Here is an 18,344-nt window from a genome sequence, read left to right on the forward strand (position 1 = left end):
GAGGAATTGCGCGAGACATTCAAAGGCTTACGAGAGGAACTTCGAGAAGATGTAAGAAAATAACTAAATGAGTTCAAGAAGGACATTAACCAGAAACTGGAAGAAAACTAATTAGAACTTCACAGTATATCTACAAGAATGGGGGGCTCAGAACAGCGCATTGGGGAAACAGACACATGGAACTCTTCAGTCAAGGAAATCCTTGAACGGTCACTGAAAAGCCAACACGCACTACAGGCAAAAGTGACAGAACTCGAAGGTTTCTCACGTCGAAACAACATTAGACTTTATAACGTAGTAGAGGCCGCAGAAAAATACTCTATGCCCAACTTCGTGGAGGGTCTATTCAAGGGCATACTTGAAGACGACACTGACCTGGGAATCGAGAGAGCACACCGAGCTCTGGCCTCATAACCCCCCACCAAGATCCATAGTAGTACGGTTCCTAAGATTCTCAGTCAAAGAGAAAATCTTACATGCAACCTGGAAAAAGCCTGTTAACGTCCAAGGCCAACGAGTGTTCTTTGATCATGACTACGAGGGAGAGATACTGAAGAGAAGGAAAGAATACAACCCCATTAAGAAAGCACTTAAAGAGAAGGGTATTCGCTTCCAAACACCATACCAGGCAAAAATGCGGGTATTTCTGGAAAATGGCCCGGTTACATACGAGCATGCAGACGAGGCGACTGAGGACCTGAATTCAAGGGGCTTCCCAGTGGAGTACACCGCTAGGAGAAAGGTGACATCACCAGTGGAAAGACTCGAGCAGGCTCTCCCATGGATCGTTGTCGACAAGCAGGGTCATGGAGAAAGAGGGAAACCATCTCGGCGAGAGGACGTTCACATCCGAGAGAGACTCAGGCATTTTCAACCGGAAGATGGAAGAGACTGAATGGGATTTAACAGAATGAATAGTTACCGCGAGCTGTTAAGACTTTGGGTTGTTATGGTTGACATTACAATAGGTCAAATATATCCCCTAATTTCCCCCAATGCTGAGTAGCCAAAAGCATGTGTTCTTTACGAACACACTACGTGGCGTCACGTTAATAACATATATATTAGCTAAGGATTAATGACATTGACAACGGGGCGACAGAAGGGCATATCAAGGGGAGGATTCATGATATGCACGCATCATCAATATAGTTTTCACTTGTAATTAACCGATGTGTATAAGCGACGAAATAGGCGCCCTTATTATTTTCGGTTCCACCAGGTCTTGTTTGTGACCACGTCACGCATTTTCATATCTGAGCGAGGGGCCCATCCTGCGGACTGGCTCATCCCCTCAAACCCCAGAGGCAAGAGACAGTCCTCTGACATGGGAGTCCGAATCATGGGAGTCCGAATACCAAAGTATTTTCCCACTTTGGTTTATTTTATTATTTATCATTTTTAGGTTCATGATAAGCAGGCAAAGGGTTTTTTATTTATATCGATGCATCATGGGTAATTTAAGGTCATCAGTCTCAATGTAAACAGACTGGGGAGTGCCATCAAGAGAAGTAAGGTCATCAGTCTCAATGTAAACGGACTGGGGAGTGCCATCAAGAGAAGTAAGGTCATCAGTCTCAATGTAAACGGACTGGGGAGTGCCATCAAGAGAAGTAAGGTCATCAGTCTCAATGTAAACGGACTGGGGAGTGCCATCAAGAGAAGTAAGGTCATCAGTCTCAATGTAAACGGACTGGGGAGTGCCATCAAGAGAAGTAAGGTCATCAGTCTCAATGTAAACGGACTGGGGAGTGCCATCAAGAGAAGTAAGGTCATCAGTCTCAATGTAAACGGACTGGGGAGTGCCATCAAGAGAAGTAAGGTCATCAGTCTCAATGTAAACAGACTGGGGAGTGCCATCAAGAGAAGTAAGGTCATCAGTCTCAATGTAAACAGACTGGGGAGTGCCATCAAGAGAAGTAAGGTCATCAGTCTCAATGTAAACGGACTGGGGAGTGCCATCAAGAGAAGTAAGGTCATCAGTCTCAATGTAAACGGACTGGGGAGTGCCATCAAGAGAAGTAAGGTCATCAGTCTCAATGTAAACAGACTGGGGAGTGCCATCAAGAGAAGTAAGGTCATCAGTCTCAATGTAAACAGACTGGGGAGTGCCATCAAGAGAAGTAAGGTCATCAGTCTCAATGTAAACAGACTGGGGAGTGCCATCAAGAGAAGTAAGGTCATCAGTCTCAATGTAAACAGACTGGGGAGTGCCATCAAGAGAAGTAAGGTCATCAGTCTCAATGTAAACAGACTGGGGAGTGCCATCAAGAGAAGTAAGGTCATCAGTCTCAATGTAAACAGACTGGGGAGTGCCATCAAGAGAAGTAAGGTCATAGCAAAGATGAAACGGGAGAGAGGTGACATACTATTCTGTTGCAATCTTGATCCCAAATTCAGTTAATTTTGAGTTTATGTCAGAAATAAAAGACAAGGAGGGTAGATTAATACTTGTTAAATGTAAATGGGATAACAAGGAAGTTACATTATTTAATGTATACGCATCCCCAGGGAGTGACATGGTCTTCTACGGGAAGGTGTTTGATTTAATTGCCACAGAAACCTCTGGCACTCTTATCTGTGGAGGGGACTTGAACACAATTCTGAACTCAAAATTGGACAGCACAAACCAAAATAGGAAAATGAGCCTAGTTGCCAAGAATATCAATAGGATACTGCAGGATCTAGGACTGCTCGATGTATGGCGTGACACCCACAAGACCGAGAAGGAATAGACTTTTTACTCAGACCGCCACACTGAATACTCCAGGTTAGACTACTTTTTTATGTACAGTGCAGATAGTCACAGGCTTAAGGGCAGAGTGACTTATCAGATCATAATGGAGTTTACCTAACTCTACACCTTGATAGCAAACCAAGAAATACTATATGGAGACTTAATACAAGTAGACTGAATGGTCCAGCATTCAAGGAATCAATAAAGACAGAATTGAAGCAGGCTCAAAGGAAACCAAATTACTAGCATGGAGACTCAGGAAACAACAAGCACAGAAAACCATTTTCAAAATAAAAGACCCCAAAACAAAAAAGATCACATGAAAATTTGATAAAATACAGAATGCATTTGAATCATATTACACAAATCTGTACAAGCAACCAGAAAAGGCAGATGCACAGACAATAGAGCACTTTTTGAACTCATTTGATCTCCCCTCAATTGGGACAGAGCAAAATGATAGACTAACTTTAGAAATATCCACCGAAGAAATTAATAAAGCAATATCTCAGCAAAAAGCCAACAAGTCTCCAGGCACTGATGGCTTCCCTTCAGAATGGTTCAAGACCTTCAGAGAACAAATAGCACCTCTACTTCAGGCCTGTTTGAACTGGACTCTGAGGGAGGGGCGTCTCCCACCGTCATGGAGAGAGGCCATCATATCAGTAATCCCAAAAGAGGGTAAAGATAAGAAAGAATGCAGTTCATATCGACCTATCGCAATTCTTAACACAGATTATAAACTATATGCTTCAATAATAGTCAAAAGAATGGAGAACATAATCCCAGAATTGATTGACGGAGATCAAACTGGTTTCATACAAAATAGGCAGACACAGGACAATATAAGGAGAACACTACATGTCATGGACCACATTACTCAGAATAAGACAAGTGCAATATTAATCAGCCTAGATGCAGAAAAAGCATTTGATTCAGTGGGATGGGATTACCTATTCCAAGTTATGGAAAGATTTGGTTTCAACAAAGAAGTGATACAGTGCATCAAAACACTGTATTCATGTCCGACCGCTAGAATAAAGATAAATGGACATTTGACACGAATGATAAAACTAGAGCGAGGGGCAAGACAAGGCTGTAATCTATCACCCACGCTCTTCTCCTTGTACCTAGAACCATTAGCACAGGCAATAAGACAGGACCCAACCTTAGAGGGAATAACAATAAGAGGCAGTGAACATAAGATATGCATGTATGCTGATGACGTTCTGTTATTCCTTAAAGACCCAGGCTCAAGTGTACCTAGATTGATGGATGTTTTACAAACATCTGGAACATATTCAGGGTATGTGCTTAACGTACTCAAGACCCAAGCCCTAGTATATAATTATACCACACAGGAAGAGCTGAAGAGTAGGTATAACTTTACCAAAAGATACACCCAAACTTTATTGCATGAATTACGATCACATTAACAAGAAAATATATGATGACCTAGACAGGTGGAATTCACTTCCCTTAGATCTTAGTAGTAGAATTGAAACAATCCAAATGAACATCCTGCCGAGGTTACTGTATTTGTTCCAATCACTGCCCATAGAAATCCCGCCTAAACAGTTGAGGGAATGGGATAAATGGATATCAAGGTTAATCTGGAACAGTAAGAGACCAAGAACTAGATATACAACATTACAGTTACCAAAAAACTGTGGTGGTATGGCCTTACCAAACCTAAAAGATTATTATGTGTCAGCCCAATTGAGACCCCTGGTGTGTTGGTGCAATTCAGAATACGAATCCAAATGGAAACACATCGAGACTGCTCTGACAGAGATACCCATACAGTCAGTTTTGGGAAATAAGGACATGGTAAAAGAAATCAGTGGATTAATTTCTCTCTGAAGACATGGTTTAGGGTCGTTCAGCAAAATAATTTAGACAGAGAGATCAAACTGCTGAGTTGGCCCTCATACGACCCCAGCTTCATCCCTGCAACTCAGGACAGCAGGTTTAAACAATGGACACAGAAAGGCATCACATCGTTCCGTACAATTATAAGGAATGGGAACCTAGATAACTTCCAGGACCTAAGTAAAAAAACATGGCTTGGATAAACAAGATTTTTACAGATACCTACAAGTACGACACTAAAGATAAAAGTGACTGACCTTCGAGCACCTCCAAAATGAATCCAAGTATTCACTAACGCATACAATTTGGGGAGTAACAAAAAAACAATTTCAAATCTCTACTTAGGCATTCAATCCTCAAAGAAACATTCTACAAACTATTTTAAAAAGAAATGGGAGGAGGAACTGAACATTGAAATAACTGATGAAACATGGTTGAATATATTAGAGACTCAACAAAGCTCCATCAACTCAAGGTCATGGAGAGAATTCTGTTGGAAGAATGTTACAGGTTTCAACTTAACAGAAATCAAATCAGACAGACTACACCCTTGTTGGAGAGAATGCGGTCTATTGAAGGCGGATCACTCTCATATCTTTTGGAGTTGCCGCGCAATCGAAACTTACTGGAGTAAGATAAGATCTAACATTGGAAAACTAATGGGATTTGACATAGAACAAACATGAATTTCTTTGTACATGCGTGAAAGACCTGATAACTTACACACTAGAGAAAAGTACCTGTTGAAGGTCCTACTGGCAGCCAGTAAAAAGGCTTTCACTGGGAAATGGCTACAAAAAGACCCTCCCACAGTGACACAATGGATAGACATTGTAGAAGAAATACACCACATGGAGCGTATGACCTTTGCTTTAAGAACTCAACAGGAGAGAGGTCAAGAATACTGGGGGAAAATGGGTTTCGTACTTGGAAAAGTTCTAATTCAAAGATGTCAATGTAACTAATATGATGATATGATGATGAAGGTATGAAGTGCACTGTCACTGACAGATCTTTTTTTGTTGTTCTTTTATTTGACTTTATTTGTATTTTCTTTGTGTTCCTACAATAAAAACTAAGTATAAAAAAAAAAAAAAAAAAAATTGTATAACTGTCTTAATTTTGTTGGACCCCAGGAAGAGTAGCTGCTGCCCTGGCAGGAACTAATGGGGATCCATAATAAACCCCAGGAAGAGTAGCTGCTGCCTTGACAGGAACTAATGGGGATCCTTAATAAACCCCAGGTAGAGTAGCTGCTGCCTTGGCAGGAACTAATGGGGATCCTTAATAAACCCCAGGAAGAGTAGCTGCTGCCTTGGCAGGAACTAATGGGGATCCATAATAAATACAAATAGCACTAGAGAGTGAGTGTGTCTATGTTTGCGTGTGTGTGCCGGCCTGCATACTTCCTCGTATGCGCCTGCTTGCATGGCTGTGTGTGGTCCTGTTCTTATTCTGACTGTGTGGTTCTGTTCTTATTCTCACTGTGTGACTCTGTTCTTATTCTCACTGTGTGGTCCTGTTCTTATTCTCACTCTGTGTGGTCCTGTTCTTATTCTCACTGTGTGGTTCTGTTCCTATTCTCACTCTGTGTGGTCCTGTTCTTATTCTCACTGTGTGGTCCTGTTCTTATTCTCACTGTGTGTGGTTCTGTTCCTATTCTCACTGTGTGGTCCTGTTCTTATTCTCACTCTGTGTGACTCTGTTCTTATTCTCACTCTGTGTGGTCCTGTTCTTATTCTCACTCTGTGTGGTCCTGTTCTTATTCTCACTCTGTGTGGTCCTGTTCTTATTCTCACTGTGTGGTCCTGTTCTTATTCTCACTGTGTGGTCCTGTTCTTATTCTCACTGTGTGTGGTTCTGTTCCTATTCTCACTCTGTGTGGTTCTGTTCCTATTCTCACTCTGTGTGGTCCTGTTCTTATTCTCACTGTGTGTGGTTCTGTTCTTATTCTCACTGTGTGGTCCTGTTCTTATTCTCACTGTGTGTGGTCCTGTTCTTATTCTCACTGTGTGTGGTCCTGTTCTTATTCTCACTGTGTGTGGTCCTGTTCTTATTCACTCTGTGTGGTCCTGTTCTTATTCTCACTGTGTGTGGTCCTGTTCTTATTCTCACTGTGTGGTCCTGTTCTTATTCTCACTGTGTGTGGTCCTGTTCTTATTCTCACTGTGTGGTTCTGTTCCTATTCTCACTCTGTGTGGTCCTGTTCTTATTCTCACTGTGTGGTCCTGTTCTTATTCTCACTGTGTGTGGTTCTGTTCCTATTCTCACTCTGTGTGGTTCTGTTCCTATTCTCACTCTGTGTGGTCCTGTTCTTATTCTCACTCTGTGTGGTCCTGTTCTTATTCTCACTGTGTGTGGTCCTGTTCTTATTCTCACTCTGTGTGGTCGTGTCTGATTGCAGGCCAAACACTTCCGTATCTACACTCACGAGGTGTTGGAGTTGGGTCATAATGTTTCCTTCCTGCTGCTGCTGCCGGCGGCTGACGATGTGTGTACCGTTCCCGGACAGACCAACCCCTACACACCACACTCCGGCTTCCTCAACCTCCCTCTCCAAATGTTTGAGCTGGGTACGTCTACACTGACCACTGCTTTCTGTTAACCACCTCGTCTTGTTAAAACAACATCTCTCCCTTGTCTATCCCTGTGTATATTTCAAATACCTCTCTCTATCTCTCTCTCTGTCTCTCGCTCTCTTTCTCTTTCTCTCTCTCTCTCTCTCTCTCTCTCTCTCTCTCTCTCTCTCTCTTTGTTAGCCTTTGTTCCTCTCTATATGTCTCTCTCTCTCTGTGTCTCTGTGTCTTTCTGTCTCTCTCTCTCTCTCTCTCTCTCTCTCTCTCTGTTCCTCTCTCTGTTCGTTCAGTTTTTGTAGATTCCACAGATTCCTCTCTGTTCCTCCCTATTCCCTAGGGACACTTTAAGTCATTCTGTCTGAGGGCTCCAGAGTACCACAGTGCCATGCTGATCTGACCTCTGACCCCCCCCCCCCCCCCCCCCCTACAGTAGTAGTACTGTCTTGTTATACACTGATAACATTCTGATAATATTTATGTATTTTATTAAACCTTTATTTATTCAGGGTCCCATTGAGCCCGCTGTCTCTTACAAATGTGTTTACAAATGCAGCATAAAATACAGAATAAGAATTTAGTAACACCATCATAGCAATCGCTCCAGTCCACTTCTGCGGAGGAGGAGAAGCCTATATGTCTTGTTATACAGTGTTAACAGGACATTCTGTTATAAACTGAACAAAAATATAAACTCAACATGCAACAATTTCAATGCTTTTACTGAGTTACAGTTGATATAAGTAAATCAATCAATTGAAATATTAGGCCCTAATCTATAGATTTCACATGACTAGTCAGGGGCGCAGCCATGGGTGGACCTGGGAGGGCATAGGCCCACCCACTGGGGAGCCAGGTCCACCCACTGGAGAGCCAGGCCCAGCCACTGGGGAGCCAGGTCCACCCACTGGGGAGCCAGGCCCAGCCACTGGGGAGCCAGGCCCACCCACTGGGGAGCCAGGCCCACCCACTGGGGAGCCAGGCCCAGCCACTGGGGAGCCAGGCCCACCCACTGGGGAGCCAGGCCCACCCACTGGGGAGCCAGGCCCAGCCACTGGGGAGCCAGGCCCACCCACTGGGGAGCCAGGCCCACCCACTGGGGATCCAGGCCCAGCCAATCAGAATGAGTTTTTCCCCATTAAAGGGCTTTATTACAGACAGAAATACTCCTCAGGTTCATCAGCTGTCCGGGTTGCTGGTCTCAGACATTCCTGTAGGTGAAGAAGACGGATGCGGAGGGCCTGGGCTGCCGTGGTTACACATGGTCTGCGGTTGTGAGGCCGGTTTGACGTACTGCCAAATTCTCCAAAATTACATTGGAGGAGACATGGTAGAGAAATGAATATTCAATTCTCTGGCAACAGCTCTGGTTGAAATTCCTGCAGTCAGCATGTCAATTGCACACTCCCTCACATCTGTGGCATTGTGTGACAAAACTGCACCATTTAGAGTGGCCTTTTACTGTCCCTGTGTAATGATCATGCTGTTTAATCAGCTTCTTGATATGCCTCACCTGTCAGGTGGATGTATTATCTTGGCAAAGGAGAAAGGCTCACTAACAGGGATGTAAACAAATCAGTGTACAAAAATTTCACCGAAATAAGCTTTTTGTGCATATGCAACATTTCTGGGATCTAGGCAGTGTCCCCGGGAAGACGTGGATGTTGATTATGGCAGCTCCCTGTACCTCTCTGATTCAGAGGGGTTGGGTTAAATGCGGAAGACACATTTCAGTTGATTGCATTCAGTTGTACAACTGACTAGGTATCCCCCTTTCTGTTGTACAACTGACTAGGTATCCCCCTTTCTGTTGTACAACTGACTAGGTATCCCCCTTTCTGTTGTACAACTGACTAGGTATCCCCCTTTCTGTTGTACAACTGACTAGGTATCCCCCTTTCTGTTGTACAACTGACTGGTATCCCCCTTTCTGTTGTACAACTGACTAGGTATCCCCCTTTCTGTTGTACAACTGACTAGGTATCCCCCTTTCTGTTGTACAACTGACTAGGTATCCCCCTTTCTGTTGTACAACTGACTAGGTATCCCCCTTTCTGTTGTACAACTGACTAGGTATCCCCCTTTCTGTTGTACAACTGACTAGGTATCCCCCTTTCTGTTGTACAACTGACTAGGTATCCCCCTTTCTGTTGTACAACTGACTGGTATCCCCCTTTTCCTTTCCCTTTGATTTCAGCTCAGTTTATAGTTTATAGTATTAGTTTTAGTTCCGTGTATATTCCTATGTCTTTATTTCTCTCTCCAGCCCATTTCAGTGCGTACAAGGAGAAGTGCATGAGTCTGTACTGTCGCATGTCGTCTGTCTTGGACCTGGATGCACTTATTACCCAGCAGTCCCTGCGAGAGGCCATCACGGACACGGAGGTCGCCACGGCCAAACAGAGACACCAACATATACTAGACTATACACAGGTAGGGAGATGTGTGTTAATATGTATTACAGGTATAGTTTATCTCAACCTGGTCTCAGAGCATTTCATATTATTCTGTACTCCATTCAATATGATATGTTTCATTTGTGGTTGTCTGTCATCCATTTCGTATTATATGTTATGAATTTTCAAAACGTACAATATGTTACGAATATTGCAAAATGTATTTATTTTATTTATTTATTTATTTTTATCTAACCCTTATTTAACTAGGCAGGTCAGTTAAAGACCAAATTCTTATTTTCAATGACAGCCTACGAAAAGTGGTGTTAACTGCCTTGTTCAGGGGCAGAACCTTGTCAGCTAGCTTGCTAACATTAGCTAGGCTAGGAGTTAGGGTTAGGTAAAGGGTTAAGGTTAGGTAAAGGGTTAAGGTTAGGGTTAGGTAAAGGGTTAAGGTTAGGTAAAGGGTTAAGGTTAGGGTTAGCTAAAGGGTTAGGGTTAGGTAAAGGGTTAGGGTTAGGTAAAGGGTTAGGGTTAGGTAAAGGGTTAGGGTTAGGTAAAGGGTTAGGGTTAGGGTTAGGTAAAGGGTTAGGGTTAGGTAAAGGGTTAAGGTTAGGTAAAGGGTTAAGGTTAGGTAAAGGGTTAAGGTTAAGGTTAGGTAAAGGGTTAAGGTTAGGTAAAGGGTTAAGGTTAGGTAAAGGGTTAAGGTAAGGTGAATGGTTAGCTGAAAGGTTTAAGGTTAGGTAAAGGGTTAAGGTTAGGTAAAGGGTTAAGGTTAGGTAAAGGGTTAAGGTTATAGGTAAAGGGTTAAGGTTAGATGAATGGTTAGCTGAAAGGTTTACAGTTAGGTAAAGGGTTTGCTAACAAGCTAAGTAGTTGCAAAGTAACTAAAAAGTAGTAAGTCGTTTTTCTGTACACGCCACGGTCAGTGTGAACCGAAGTGACTTGACACAACAAAATGTAGCTACAAACTAAACAGAGTTAAATGGTTCCATTCTGCCATGAAGCGTCCACGTTCTCAAAAGGGGAGTTAAAAGTTTATCAACTGTCAAAGCAGAATTACTTTCCCCATTGTTCCTCAACTGCAGTGTATCATATACCAATGTATAACTCTGATTCTCTACTTTATCCAATGTAAAAATCACCATTTCAAATTTTGCTTCCTAAGCCTGAATCGAGGCGGTCGGTCACAAATTGGCCGTGATGAGATTCGAACTTGCCACCTTTTTGGGTTTCTAGACTTTCACGTTATACACCATTTTTCAGTGTGACGGATTTCCATTTCCTTGGGCGGCAGGGTAGCCTAGTGGTTAGAGCGTTGGACTACTAACCAAAAGGTTGCAAGTTCAAGTCCCTGAGCTGACAAGGTACAAATCTGTCATTCTGCCCCTGAACAGGCAGTTAACACACTGTTCCTAGGCTGTCATTGAAATTAAGAATTTGTTCTTAACTGACTTGCCTAGTTAAAATAATTAAAACTTTTTTTTACTATGTTTCGTCTATGAGACCACTTGTCTAAGGGAGGCTTGTAGTATATGTAAACTGGGTGAGGGCACACTGGAATACAGACAGTTGTATGTGACTATATATTTCAGATGGAAGCTCTATCTAACTTGTTTAAGGCATTTGCTTCATAAAGCCACTTTACTGTTTGCTTTCAAGTCTGCCACTTTATGAGACACTCTATTAAATCATTATGCTGTGAAATATATATATATATTTTACTATTTCTAATACAAAGAGCATGAGTCATATTTGTCACATTCATCAAAAGAAAATTGTTACAAAGCGTATTTTTCACATCGTTTATGTCCATTTTTCAGTAAACATATTTATCTCGCGCCAAAACAACTGTGCTAATAATCCAATTGGAGTCATTGTATTGATGTAATAAAGTCTAACTAGCTAAGAGTACTAGCTGTTAAATAGCTTGTTTGTCTAACGTTAAGGAACTCCATAACTGCCCAGCCTTCTCTCTCGTGTCAGAAAGTTGAAAGCATGAAAGTAAACCCATCTGGTGTTTTCTCTGTGAAGAACCAATCCAGCTTTTGCTAGTAGTGACCAACCACAAAACCACAAGTGTGTTTCTGTGATCTAAGAGTGAGTGTGTGTGTGTGTGTGTGTGTGTGTGTGTGTGTGTGTGTGTGTGTGTGTGTGTGTGTGTGTGTGTGTGTGTGTGTGTGTGTGTGTGTGTGTGTGTGTGTGTGTGTGTGTGTGCGTTTGTGTTATTAAAGTGGAGCGAGAGAGAGTGATGGGAAAAATACCAATCATGACTGACTGAGAGGGAGGGTGTGTGGGCGGGGACAGTCATGACTGACTGAGAGGGAGGGTGTGTGGGCGGGGACAGTCATGACTGACTGAGAGGGAGGGTGTGTGGGCGGGGTCAATCATGACTGACTGAGAGGGAGGGTGTGTGGGCATGGACAGTCATGACTGACTGAGAGGGACGGTGTGTGGGCGGGGACAGTCATGACTGACTGAGAGGGAGGGTGTGTGGGCGGGGTCAATCATGACTGACTGAGAGGGAGGGTGTGTGGGCGGGGACAGTCATGACTGACTGAGAGGGAGGGTGTGTGGGTGGGGTCAAACATGACTGACTGAGAGGGAGGGTGTGTGGGCGGCGACAGTCATGACTGACTGAGAGGGAGGGTGTGTGGGTGGGGACAGTCATGACTGACTGAGAGGGATGGTGTGTGGTTGGGGTCAATCATGACTGACTGAGAGGGAGGGTGTGTGGGTGGGGACAGTCATGACTGACTGAGAGGGATGGTGTGTGGTTGGGGTCAATCATGACTGACTGAGAGGGATGGTGTGTGGGCGGGGACATACAAAGTCACACTCAGACATCCCCGCCCACACACCCTCCCTCTCAAATGTCTGTCTCTCAGTCTTTGTTTGTGCATGTATCTGTGGCGTGTGTGTGTGTGTGTGTGTGTGTGTGTGTGTGTGTGTGGCTGAACTGGGTTAGTGCAGAAAAGGTGACGTTACTCCATCTCATTGTACAGTTTGTTTAGACCGTTTGACGATAGGGTATAATATTCCCTTACTGTGGTATTGTGTTGAAGACCGGGTCTCTAAACGCGTTAATCAAATCAAATCAAATCAAATCAAATTTATTTATATAGCCCTTCGTACATCAGCTGATATCTCAAAGTGCTGTACAGAAACCCAGCCTAAAACCCCAAACAGCAAGCAATGCAGGTGTAGAAGCACGGTGGCTAGGAAAAACTCCCTAGAAAGGCCAATACCTAGGAAGAAACCTAGAGAGGAACCAGGCTATGTGGGGTGGCCAGTCCTCTTCTGGCTGTGCCGGGTGGAGATTATAACAGAACATGGCCAAGATGTTCAAATGTTCATAAATGACCAGCATGGTCGAATAATAATAAGGCAGAACAGTTGAAACTAGAGCAGCAGCACAGTCAGGTGGAAGTTGAAACTGGAGCAGCAGCACGGCCAGGTGGACTGGGGACAGCAAGGAGTCATCATGTCAGGTAGTCCTGGGGCATGGTCCTAGGGCTCAGGTCCTCCGAGAGAGAGAAAGAAAGAGAGAAGGAGAGAATTAGAGAACGCACACTTAGATTCACACAGGACACCGAATAGGACAGGAGAAGTACTCCAGATATAACAAACTGACCCCAGCCCCCCGACACATAAACTACTGCAGCATAAATACTGGAGGCTGAGACAGGAGGGGTTAGTATGGTGTTGAAGACTGGGTCAGAACTCTAAACATGTTAGTATTGTGTTGAAGACTGGGTCAGAACTCTAAACATGTTAGTATGGTGTTGAAGACCGGGTCAGAACTCTAAACATGTTAGTGTTGTGTTGAAGACCGGGTCAGAACTCTAAACATGTTAGTATTGTGTTGAAGACCGGGTCAGAACTCTAAACATGTTAGTGTTGTGTTGAAGACCGGGTCAGAACTCTAAACATGTTAGTGTTGTGTTGAAGACCGGGTCAGAACTGTAAACATGTTAGTATTGTGTTGAAGACCGGGTCAGAACTCTAAACATGTTAGTGTTGTGTTGAAGACCGGGTCAGAACTCTAAACATGTTAGTGTTGTGTTGAAGACTGGGTCAGAACTCTAAACATGTTAGTATGGTGTTGAAGACCGGGTCAGAACTCTAAACATGTTAGTATGGTGTTGAAGGCTGGGTCAGAACTCTAAACATGTTAGTATGGTGTTGAAGACCGGGTCAGAACTCTAAACATGTTAGTATGGTGTTGAAGACCGGGTCAGAACTCTAAACATGTTAGTGTTGTGTTGAAGACTGGGTCAGAACTCTAAACATGTTAGTATGGTGTTGAAGACTGGGTCAGAACTCTAAACATGTTAGTATTGTGTTGAAGACTGGGTCAGAACTCTAAACATGTTAGTATGGTGTTGAAGACCGGGTCAGAACTCTAAACATGTTAGTATGGTGTTGAAGACCGGGTCTCTAAACATGTTAGTATGGTGTTGAAGACTGTGTCTCTAAACATGTTAGTGTTGTGTTGAAGACCGGGTCAGAACTCTAAACATGTTAGTATGGTGTTGAAGACTGTGTCTCTAAACATGTTAGTGTTGTGTTGAAGACTGGGTCAGAACTCTAAACATGTTAGTATGGTGTTGAAGACCGGGTCTCTAAACATGTTAGTATGGTGTTGAAGACTGGGTCTCTAAACATGTTAGTGTTGTGTTGAAGACTGGGTCAGAACTCTAAACATGTTAGTATGGTGTTGAAGACCGGGTCAGAACTCTAAACATGTTAGTGTTGTGTTGAAGACCGGGTCAGAACTCTAAACATGTTAGTATTGTGTTGAAGACCGGGTCAGTACTCTAAACATGTTAGTATTGTGTTGAAGACTGGGTCAGAACTCTAAACATGTTAGTGTTGTGTTGAAGACTGGGTCTCTAAACATGTTAGTGTGGTGTTGAAGACCGGGTCAGAACTCTAAACATGTTAGTATTGTGTTGAAGACCGGGGCTCTAAACATGTTAGTATGGTGTTGAAGACTGGGTCTCTAAACATGTTAGTATTGTGTTGAAGACCGGGTCAGAACTCTAAACATGTTAGTGTTGTGTTGAAGACTGGGTCAGAACTCTAAACATGTTAGTATGGTGTTGAAGACTGGGTCAGTACTCTAAACATGTTAGTATGGTGTTGAAGACCGGGTCAGAACTCTAAACATGTTAGTATGGTGTTGAAGACCGGGTCAGAACTCTAAACATGTTAGTATGGTGTTGAAGACCGGGTCAGAACTCTAAACATGTTAGTATGGTGTTGAAGACCGGGTCAGAACTCTAAACATGTTAGTATGGTGTTGAAGACCGGGTCAGAACTCTAAACATGTTAGTATTGTGTTGAAGACTGGGTCAGTACTCTAAACATGTTAGTATGGTGTTGAAGACCGGGTCAGAACTCTAAACATGTTAGTATGGTGTTGAAGACCGGGTCAGAACTCTAAACATGTTAGTATGGTGTTGAAGACCGGGTCAGAACTCTAAACATGTTAGTATGGTGTTGAAGGCTGGGTCAGAACTCTAAACATGTTAGTGTTGTGTTGAAGACCGGGTCAGTACTCTAAACATGTTAGTATGGTGTTGAAGACTGGGTCAGAACTCTAAACATGTTAGTATGGTGTTGAAGACCGGGTCAGAACTCTAAACATGTTAGTATGGTGTTGAAGACCGGGTCAGAACTCTAAACATGTTAGTATGGTGTTGAAGACCGGGTCAGAACTCTAAACATGTTAGTGTGGTGTTGAAGACCGGGTCTCTAAACATGTTAGTGTTGTGTTGAAGACTGGGTCAGAACTCTAAACATGTTAGTATGGTGTTGAAGACCGGGTCTCTAAACATGTTAGTATGGTGTTGAAGACCGGGTCAGTACTCTAAACATGTTAGTATGGTGTTGAAGACTGGGTCAGTACTCTAAACATGTTAGTATGGTGTTGAAGACCGGGTCAGAACTCTAAACATGTTAGTATTGTGTTGAAGACTGGGTCAGTACTCTAAACATGTTAGTATGGTGTTGAAGACCGGGTCAGAACTCTAAACATGTTAGTATGGTGTTGAAGACCGGGTCAGAACTCTAAACATGTTAGTATGGTGTTGAAGACCGGGTCAGAACTCTAAACATGTTAGTATGGTGTTGAAGACTGGGTCAGAACTCTAAACATGTTAGTGTTGTGTTGAAGACCGGGTCAGTACTCTAAACATGTTAGTATGGTGTTGAAGACTGGGTCAGAACTCTAAACATGTTAGTATGGTGTTGAAGACCGGGTCAGTACTCTAAACATGTTAGTATGGTGTTGAAGACTGGGTCAGAACTCTAAACATGTTAGTATGGTTTGAAGACTGGGTCAGAACTCTAAACATGTTAGTATGGTGTTGAAGACCGGGTCAGAACTCTAAACATGTTAGTGTGGTGTTGAAGACTGGGTCTCTAAACATGTTAGTGTTGTGTTGAAGACCGGGTCTCTAAACATGTTAGTGTTGTGTTGAAGACCGGGTCTCTAAACATGTTAGTATGGTGTTGAAGACTGGGTCAGAACTCTAAACATGTTAGTATGGTGTTGAAGACTGGGTCTCTAAACTTGTTAGTATTGTGTTGAAGACCGGGTCAGAACTCTAAACATGTTAGTGTGGTGTTGAAGACTGGGTCAGAACTCTAAACATGTTAGTGTTGTGTTGAAGACTGGGTCAGAACTCTAAACATGTTAGTATTGTGTTGAAGACCGGGTCAGAACTCTAAACATGTTAGTATTGTGTTGAAGACTGGGTCTCTAAACATGTTAGTATGGTGTTGAAGACTGGGTCAGAACTCTAAACATGTTAGTGTTGTGTTGAAGACTGGGTCAGAACTCTAAACATGTTAGTATGGTGTTGAAGACCGGGTCAGAACTCTAAACATGTTAGTATGGTGTTGAAGACCGGGTCAGAACTCTAAACATGTTAGTATGGTGTTGAAGACCGGGTCAGAACTCTAAACATGTTAGTGTGGTGTTGAAGACCGGGTCTCTAAACATGTTAGTATGGTGTTGAAGACCGGGTCAGTACTCTAAACATGTTAGTATGGTGTTGAAGACCGGGTCAGAACTCTAAACATGTTAGTGTGGTGTTGAAGACCGGGTCTCTAAACATGTTAGTGTTGTGTTGAAGACTGGGTCAGAACTCTAAACATGTTAGTATGGTGTTGAAGACCGGGTCTCTAAACATGTTAGTATGGTGTTGAAGACTGGGTCAGAACTCTAAACATGTTAGTGTGGTGTTGAAGACTGGGTCAGAACTCTAAACATGTTAGTATGGTGTTGAAGACCGGGTCTCTAAACATGTTAGTATGGTGTTGAAGACTGGGTCAGAACTCTAAACATGTTAGTATGGTGTTGAAGACCGGGTCTCTAAACATGTTAGTATGGTGTTGAAGACTGGGTCAGAACTCTAAACATGTTAGTATGGTGTTGAAGACTGGGTCAGAACTCTAAACATGTTAGTATGGTGTTGAAGACCGGGTCTCTAAACATGTTAGTATGGTGTTGAAGACTGTGTCTCTAAACATGTTAGTGTTGTGTTGAAGACCGGGTCAGAACTCTAAACATGTTAGTATGGTGTTGAAGACTGTGTCTCTAAACATGTTAGTGTTGTGTTGAAGACTGGGTCAGAACTCTAAACATGTTAGTATGGTGTTGAAGACCGGGTCTCTAAACATGTTAGTATGGTGTTGAAGACTGGGTCTCTAAACATGTTAGTGTTGTGTTGAAGACTGGGTCAGAACTCTAAACATGTTAGTATGGTGTTGAAGACCGGGTCAGAACTCTAAACATGTTAGTGTTGTGTTGAAGACCGGGTCAGAACTCTAAACATGTTAGTATTGTGTTGAAGACCGGGTCAGTACTCTAAACATGTTAGTATTGTGTTGAAGACTGGGTCAGAACTCTAAACATGTTAGTGTTGTGTTGAAGACTGGGTCTCTAAACATGTTAGTGTGGTGTTGAAGACCGGGTCAGAACTCTAAACATGTTAGTATTGTGTTGAAGACCGGGGCTCTAAACATGTTAGTATGGTGTTGAAGACTGGGTCTCTAAACATGTTAGTATTGTGTTGAAGACCGGGTCAGAACTCTAAACATGTTAGTGTTGTGTTGAAGACTGGGTCAGAACTCTAAACATGTTAGTATGGTGTTGAAGACTGGGTCAGTACTCTAAACATGTTAGTATGGTGTTGAAGACCGGGTCAGAACTCTAAACATGTTAGTATGGTGTTGAAGACCGGGTCAGAACTCTAAACATGTTAGTATGGTGTTGAAGACCGGGTCAGAACTCTAAACATGTTAGTATGGTGTTGAAGACCGGGTCAGAACTCTAAACATGTTAGTATGGTGTTGAAGACCGGGTCAGAACTCTAAACATGTTAGTATTGTGTTGAAGACTGGGTCAGTACTCTAAACATGTTAGTATGGTGTTGAAGACCGGGTCAGAACTCTAAACATGTTAGTATGGTGTTGAAGACCGGGTCAGAACTCTAAACATGTTAGTATGGTGTTGAAGACCGGGTCAGAACTCTAAACATGTTAGTATGGTGTTGAAGGCTGGGTCAGAACTCTAAACATGTTAGTGTTGTGTTGAAGACCGGGTCAGTACTCTAAACATGTTAGTATGGTGTTGAAGACTGGGTCAGAACTCTAAACATGTTAGTATGGTGTTGAAGACCGGGTCAGAACTCTAAACATGTTAGTATGGTGTTGAAGACCGGGTCAGAACTCTAAACATGTTAGTATGGTGTT

At 42.9% G+C, this 18,344-nt stretch overlaps 1 protein-coding gene across 1 annotated transcript in view; it reads left to right on the forward strand.

Annotated features, from left to right (window-relative positions):
• The window catches only part of LOC109885049 (ankyrin repeat and fibronectin type-III domain-containing protein 1-like), a 112,510-nt gene that overhangs the window by 68,408 nt on the left and 25,758 nt on the right, over positions 1-18,344 (forward strand). The window contains 2 exon segments of the mRNA XM_031804548.1: positions 7,014-7,182; positions 9,449-9,615. Coding sequence (XP_031660408.1) covers positions 7,014-7,182; positions 9,449-9,615 — 336 coding nt within the window.

This window comes from Oncorhynchus kisutch, linkage group LG25 (genome assembly GCF_002021735.2).
Source record: "Oncorhynchus kisutch isolate 150728-3 linkage group LG25, Okis_V2, whole genome shotgun sequence".
Classification (NCBI taxonomy): domain Eukaryota; kingdom Metazoa; phylum Chordata; class Actinopteri; order Salmoniformes; family Salmonidae; genus Oncorhynchus; species Oncorhynchus kisutch.